This window comes from Athene cunicularia (assembly GCF_003259725.1).
Source record: "Athene cunicularia isolate RWA chromosome 5 unlocalized genomic scaffold, athCun1 chr5_part1, whole genome shotgun sequence".
NCBI classification, from domain to species: domain Eukaryota; kingdom Metazoa; phylum Chordata; class Aves; order Strigiformes; family Strigidae; genus Athene; species Athene cunicularia.
The window spans coordinates 6348581-6356658 of record NW_020799101.1 but is presented as its reverse complement, the minus strand read 5'-3'; the positions used below and the strand labels follow the sequence as shown (position 1 = coordinate 6356658).

Genomic DNA, 8078 nt, shown 5'->3' with positions numbered 1-8078 from the left:
GCAGAGCAAATAACCCACGGCATTTTCTTGCTTCCTATTAAAGTGAACAGACACAAAAGCTAGTGGCTGGAAAGTTTAATAGGTCATAAAAGTTTACAGGCAGGTCATGTAGGTTCTGCATAAGAAAGAGAAGCCCAGGTTCAGAATAAGAGTGATACTGCTGGTCGCGTATCTGTCATATCTGGGAACTGATGTTTTATAATAGATCTGAGTGGTCAGAGTGACATCATGTTAGTACTCTGGTGTCAGTTCCACATGCTACTAAGGGAAGCACACAAAACCCCTCAGGAGAAACCCAGGTCCTGTTTCACTGAAGGTTGATTTATGCTTTAAAACATACAGGTTGTTATCCTTTCCAAATATTGGGGGCAGGAAGGAAGGTGTGAAGTGATTGGTTGTTTTTATCTTAACCATCATAAGCGTGGCGCTTTTAAAAGTTATTCTTAATATCCACATAAATGCCTCAAAATTTTCAGCTCTAACAATAATCCTTGGCATAGAATGATGATGAGAAAGTTATTAGAAAATGAAAAAATACATTAAATAATGTGCTTTGCAGATCTAATTGTGCTCATGTTATGGATTTCACTGTGTCTTTTTTCTCTTCTGTCCCTCTGTATCTCCAGCGAATTAATCCAAAGATTAATGCTATTGGTTTGGTTTTTTTACTTCTCCCTCTCTTCTCTGTAACTGTATCTGCAATTTCCTTTTTTTACCTTTCTTAACACGGGTTGTTTTTATCACTCCAACTTCTGTGTTGGAAAATGAAACAGTTTTACATGAGTAGCTCATAGATAAATAAAGCAAAAAATTAAAAGCAAAATAAAGCCTTTTGCTTTCCCCCTTGCTTTCACTTCCCTCTTTACACCTTGTGTTAGCAAAAACACTTCAGTCTCTTGATGGAAGATCAGATATTAATATTAATACAACTGTCCCAAATGAGACACCAGTCAAATCCCTGCACATTCCAGGACCCTTTTCTGTTTCATTCAGAGACCAGACTCCAGCGAAGGTCTTTACATTCACTTTGAAGGGATAAGCTCTAAACTGTCAGGCTCACAGAAGTCCACACACTTTTGGGGGCTTAGCAGTGGCATTTTCAAGGCAAAAGAACTGAGTGATGTGGTTAGAGCTGCTGTCCATCTCCATGTGACCCAGCGGCCAGATGTGCTCCTTACCCAAAGCGCTCTGCCCAGGACTTGCAGCATCCACAGAGAAGGTGCCCAGTTGGGTAACTCGGTTACAAAGACACCTAAATCATCAGCAGAGATGGAAGTGCCTCTGGAGACTGACAGAGGGTGCAGCTCACACTACAGCCAAGCTGCTCTCAGTACAACCCTCCCTCCACCTGCCTCTGGCAGCTCCACTCCTGGCCAGGTGCTACTTGCCACTGATTCCCTTGTGCCAGCCCTGATGCTGCTTTGACCCTGGTGAACCACTTCAGAAAGGTCAACTTCCTGGCAGAGAGAAAAACGTGACAGCCAGGATGTTATTCTGGCATGGGTGTGAGGTGAAACCACATCCCCACAGCATCCCGGGTTCATGATTTCATCTCCCACGAGCGAAGTAGGGCACCTCTGTAGGATAGTTCAATGCTCCTGATGCTGGGTAGGGGAAACAACAGATGACCATCGCACAGGCTCTCCTGCACGACAAACCAGTGCTTTGGCCTCTGTTCACAAGATGGAAGATCTGATTTCTAGACCAGACACCAGTTTGGTATTTGAATTCTGTCACTTTCTAGGAAAGCCTGAGAAAGAGCACCTTTCCATTCCTCCTGGTAAATCTGGGCCACCTGCCCCGAGGACTGCAAGGTGCACTGGGTCAAAGAGAAGGTGAGGAAAAGGCAGTCAATCTCCATCTGGTTTCACAGCCCTGCTTGGTGGGTCTGCAGCAAGACACTTCTGCTGCTTTCTCACCACACCTCAAAAAAATGGGATTTCACATCCATCATGCCTCTTCCATCTACAACCCTTTCTACTTCGGCATCTCCAGGGGCCCTGCCCTTTTCCAGGGTTTCCTCTCCATAAGGTCTCAGTATGTTAGAGCATGTAGGCATTCTGTTTTAGGAGTAAGAAATATAATTAACTATTCATCTAACAGTGTGAACATGGCTCAACAACATTAGAAATGCTAGGCCTATCTACCCCAATACTGTGGCTATAACCTAGACCAAGAGCAGATGTCCGGGGAAGAGAAACACAGAGCAGGCACACAGCAAATCTTCCTTAGTGGAGTACCCCATTTTCCAGTGATTTGTCAGGTGCTTCCTGAGCCAGAGGTGGTGTCTCTGTCCTGGGAGATGAGATGTTTTATATGTCTTGAAGGTGAGAAACATGCACGTGCTGACTGAGGGTTTTTCTGTGCAGTGAGCCTCGCGGAGTGCTGTTAAATACACATTGAGCTGTTGATGTAAATAACAGCCAGGACCTGATGTAATGCCTAGTTAATTGTTTGTGAGCCCTAGCAGGACACGATAGATCACAGAAAGGTGAGAATAGCTCCTTTGGACAGGCTTTGCTCAACTGAAAGCTACAGGGCAGCTAAGAAACCTAATGCAGTGAAACAGCTTGTCTCTCACAAATGCATTCTTGGATATCGTTCATCCTTGGCATCACAGCTATGTTTGACCCCTTATAATGCTGGATGTGATAAATCTCTTAAGTTCTGCTGTTCTATCAACATTTCAATCACTAAAATTGCTCATCACAAATATTAGCAGAAAATGGACACTGAAATGGTATTTTTTTTTTCAGCTGTGTAACTACTATATTTTTTTTTAATTTGAATGAATATCTGATATGCAAGTTAGCCTGCTCCAGTCCTGCATCAGTGTGCACAACAAAGTGCTCACAGGTAGGCAGCTGCATCTTTAGATAAAGCAGTACAGCTAGGAATGCTATATTCAAGAGATGTGGGGATACATCCATCACAGCCCAGCCTCCACAGAAGACAAAACTGGGAATGACCCAAGTATCAAAACAGAAAACTCTGAAGGCCTGAGAAGACAATAAAAATGTGCATTCAATTGCAGAGGGGCAATATCAGAGAGAAAAATTTCATAGTCTGCTGAGTGCTCCTTTCTGATCTTCAGTTTGGGGAGGAAACACCCCTGCAGGCCTGGAGAGCTGAGCCGAGACAAGTGAAGTTCAGAACTGGGGCTGGATGCCCAGGTGGCCAGGGCCAGAAGAGAGCCAGGAGAAGGTGAGGGAGGAGAGTAAATGGATGCCTTCCTCTCTTCTTTCCTGATATGGGTCTCGGACGGAGAGCATTACTGCTGGGAAGGATCCAGGCTCCTGAGCTGACAAGCCAGACCTCCAGGGGAGGCATTCAGCACATGTTTTTTTCTCAACAAGTGTAAAGTCATGCCTGTGGCTGCACTTTGTCAGTTGAGGCTTTGCGCCTGGCAGCTGACAGTCATTTAAGGGTGAAGGTTTCTTCAGCTCAGCCTCAGCCCTGTGGCTTAGGCCATATGTCATGAGCCAAGAAAAAAAGGCATGCTCCATGCAGGCAGCTTAAAAAGTCACAGGCATCTCCTTCCTGAGGCTCACTCATGGGTGCTAAGAATTGGAAGGAGACTTGGAGCAGGGCAGGAAGGGAGGAGGTGAAGGAGGGAGACAAGAGAAAGAAACATTTGAAACCATGTGTCTACAGAATAACTCTTCTACCACTTCCTTCCTGCCCCGCAGCATCGCTGGCTGCTCGCTGGCGAGACAGGTAACTCCGGGGTAAGCGTGTCTTTGCACAATGAGTGGCAAACACCAGGCGTAGGCAGTGCAGAAAGGAGAATATTCGGGCAAACTCAGGGTCAAGAGAAGCATTCAAACCCCAGGGGGAGGGGAGGAGAGTACACCTTCAACCACTCTTGAAGGGATTTTTGTTAAGGCATGCCTGGGGTAGACAGCCACTGAGTAACTGAGACGGCGTGCGACTGTGCCGCGTCCCCATCCTGGCTGTCACCGTATGAGTTGTGTTCACCTGCTGTGCTTTACCTTAGAAGGGGAGGTCTCCAAGACAACTCTTTGGTGTGCAGGTGTACAGCAGCTCTCACGGTGGTCAGACACGTTTGAGTTGAGGACAAGCTCTCATTTGCCATGGCCCAGGTGAAGTCTGGGCAGAGAACCGCTCCTGACCCTGAAATCAAGCACCGTTTTTATCCCCTCTACACAGCGGTTTGGTTGGTGGCCCAGAGAAGACCCCACCTCATTCACCAAGGGTGGCAGATGCCTAGAGGCAGCAAAAAACACAAGTCACCACCAGCCCTTATCACAGCCATCATTTTTCTGAGTTAACACCAGCTATGAGTACACTTTCACTGCTAGAAAAGAAGGGAAGTAACTTTACACCCTCTCACGCAGACAGCCTGCCACAGCCCGTCTGAGTACCATGCTGTCTTCCTCTCACAGCAGTGAGGATCCTCTTCTCCAATTGTGCTTAAGATGGTGCATTTTAAACTAAAGGAAACTTCAGATCCCCCCTGAGAGGGCTTCAACATACCCACCGGACTCCAGTCTGATTCTCAGATGTGGAGGGATGTGGCCCTCTGGCAAGACACTTCAGACCAACTAACGCAGCGACCAGCTGCCCCCTAACCCTCATCAACGTGTCAGCATGAGTGGAGCATGGTTTGCCACAGAGGGGAAGTGGGAGGCAGTTGCAGAGCATAGTTGCACCCTCCGTGTACTTATTCCATGCACAGCGCACTTTCTCAGTTCCTCCGTCTGTGGAAGCCCCTTTCAAACGTCCTCACCTCAGGGAGCAGCTTGCTCTGCTGCTGGTGCCGGGCACAGCAGGGACCACTTGCCTCTGTCCCATCTGTTCACTTGCCAAGACATCTTCACTCAGAAGCTGCTGTCATTGAGTGGGCTCTGTTTGCTCTGAGGTACCTGATGGAAGTGAACACCTCTGAATACTGGTCAGGAGATCCTCTCCTGGTGTTTATGGCTGTGGCTAGCACTGTGCAGCTGTGAGAGTCTCATAGCCTAGGGCAATCTGTGTCCATTTTCTTACACTGCTTTCATTATCTGATAACTAAACTAAATCAGGGGACCTGATTGTCCTTCAGGCTCTAGGGGATCTTGCATGACAGGTGCTCTGTTAGGCATTCAGGGTGGAGCTGCTTGTGCCATCCCTGGGACTACTCTTGCCCACACGGAGGGGAAGGAATGGCCCCACCAGCTTGCCCACCCTCTCAGAGATGCAGGAGATGCTCCCACTGCACTAGAAGCAGACTATTTCTCCGTGGTCTGCGTGAGATGGACCCAAACAAGCAAAAAATAAATGTTCTGAGGCTGCTAAAAGCTACCTTCTCCACTGCATGAACTCAGAGTTAAAGAAATTGCTCATGCATAGTGTGGACTGGGAAAACCCATGCCCCTCCTCTGTCTGAAGGGACTCGGTCTCTGTCAAGATATCTCCTTCTTGTGGAGTTAGCTGGCTGTTCCCTGGAGCAGGCGTCCACCCCATAAGAGAATGTCCAAAAGATTAAGTCAGTCAAGACCTCCTTGTATCAAGGATGTTACACCATGGACATCTGCAACTCATAAATACAGCAAAGTACAATTCTTTACACTACCATTATGGTGCACCCCCCTCCATACTCCTCTGTTCACTTGGAGAAGACTTCTGCATGGAAGTCATCCCATGATTTTGCAAGAAATGCTTCTCCTAGCACTACTTAACACTAACCACATGCCAGGTCTGCTTTTGTGCATGGTCATCATGGAAAGGTGGAGTTTTTCATAACCAGTCCTGTTCAAAGAGCATTAAATTTGCCTCTGTTTCTCAAATAGGTGTATTTTCTTCTCTTTGGTCTTGTTTACTTCCTCCATCTGCCTTTGTTTCCTGTTGTTTTCCAGAGGCATCAAACAGATGTGGTAGGCAGCTTCACTGGCTTACTATGGTGGGTATTATATCCACTACGAGTTTATGTTCTTCAGCTCATTATCAGGAGGGAGGACAGAAGTATGAATTAGCTAGATCTGAACCACTGTGTTGTAAACACTGTGGAGGTACCCACCAGTGGCCAGATTCTGCTTCCTGAATGCTGGGTGGTCTCTGAACAACCACCACCACCCACTTCAGATGGTCCCCCCACCTGACTGACCATAAATGATAGCTTCTTTTGGAAGTCTGCTTCTGAAATCTCTACTAATGGCATTTTTTGTTATTCAGTTTGAAAAAAAAAGATGAATTGAAGACCAATGCCCTTAATTTCCTCTGGGAAGTGATTTCAGTAAGTGATCAGCAGCTCTGTCTTATTGATGAGGCAGCCTGGTATAGGGACAGTCTCCAATACCCTGTCTTAATGAATTGGCATGCTGAAGTCAAGAAATTCCTTGTGAAGAAAGGTACTTTTTCCTGGAAGTACACCACACTTGACTCCCAGGGAACAGTACAGAAGACCAGCAGGTCTTGGAAAACTTGTTTTAGATGCTTTCCCAAGACAAGTGTCCAACTCGTTCCCCTGACATGTCCTGTTGGCACCTATTGGACCATAACTTTTACTGACACATTTTTAGGTGATGCAAACGCTAACTTTCCACCTTGTCTTCTGATTCTCAGGAAACACCAGCTGGAAAAAGAATAATGGAAAATTGTACAGACACAAATAATAGCTCCACCTGCACAGAAATTCCCTACAAAGACAGCAAGACACTTCTGGTTGCTGTTTACAGCATCGTTTTTGCCATAGGTCTTCCAGCAAATTGCTTAACTTCCCTTCTTACATTTGTACAAATCCAAAGGAATAAAGTAATCGCCATCTACATCTTCAGTTTATCAGTGTGTGAGTTGATGTATTTAAGTACTTTGCCTCTCTGGATTATCTACGTGCAAAATGAGCATCAATGGACTATGGGTGCAAAGCCTTGCAGAATAACAGGATTCATCTTTTTCTGCAACATATACATCAGCATTCTGCTTTTGTGCTGCATTTCTATGGATCGTTACGTGGCACTGGTGTATGCTCTGGAGTCAAGGGGGAGAAGAGGACAGAAAAAGGCAATCATAATAGTGTTTTTTCTCTTTGCTGTTGTTGCAATAATCCACACGCCAGTATTTTACATGGAAGATCAACCAGAAAATAAGACCTGCTTTGAGACTTTGCCTCTTGACATAAAACTGGCTTCTTTCAGCTTTGCCAGATTCCTGTTTGGATTTGCCATACCTTTCATAATCCTCATTTTCACAAACTACAAAATTTTCCAAAGTACAAAAACAAGCAGCAGCTTGACTTGTCACCAAAAAGCCAAAGTGAAGTATCTGGCTATAGCCATTATTGTAATTTTCCTGATCTGCTTTGCTCCCTACCATGTGGTACTCATAATAAGATCCATATACTTCATGTTTCATCAAAATTGCTCATGTCCATTTGAAAAGGAGATATATTCAATTTTTACAGTGTTTCTGTGTTTAGCCACTGCAAACAGCATTGCCGATCCAATCATCTATGTGCTGGTTAGTGAAAACGTCAGAAAAGATTTTTATAGGAGTCTGAGAAGATGGAGATTGAACTCATCCAGGCTAAATTCATCTATTAATCACAAGACTGACAGCATAAAATTGAAAATGTCAAAAGAATCACAGGAAGGAGGACTAAGAGAAGAAAACAAAGAAACACCAGGTTCATCTGACATTCAAAAGATCTGTAATAGTGGCGAAGACGAAGAAGGTGGTAGCTAGCAGTTAGGTGCTGACACGAATAAGTTCCTAACACCAGCTGCGGGCTGCAGACTGTAGCACACAAGTATTTATTTACATGCTGACGTCCGTACGAAGTTTTGTCATAGTGCATGGGCCAGCAACTCCTTGAGGACGCTGCTGGAGCAATACTTCATATTTCTGTTTGTCTCCTACAGTAAAGTTTTCCCACTGGTTTCATTGGCGAAAGTATTGCTTTGTGAAGGATGTGTGGAATAAACTAAGTAATTTGACTCAAATTGAAATCTTAAAAGCTTGGGTTTTGGACTGGTTCTTTTCCTCACATAATTCAGAACCAGTTTTATCTTCAGAGATGGACAAAAAAAAAAAAAAATTCCCTGCTGAGGAGAGCAATGTAGGGCCCATTCTTATAGTTG

The 8078-nt window shown here is 45.2% G+C and overlaps 1 protein-coding gene across 1 annotated transcript; it reads left to right on the top strand.

Annotated features, from left to right (window-relative positions):
• Window positions 1-3195: 3195 nt before the first annotated feature.
• Window positions 3196-7683, top strand: GPR132 (G protein-coupled receptor 132). Its single transcript, XM_026849955.1, has 2 exons — window positions 3196-3204; window positions 6565-7683. The coding sequence occupies exon 2, from the start codon at window positions 6589-6591 to the stop codon at window positions 7681-7683; it is 1095 nt and encodes a 364-aa protein (XP_026705756.1). The 5' UTR covers window positions 3196-3204; window positions 6565-6588.
• Window positions 7684-8078: the final 395 nt, after the last annotated feature.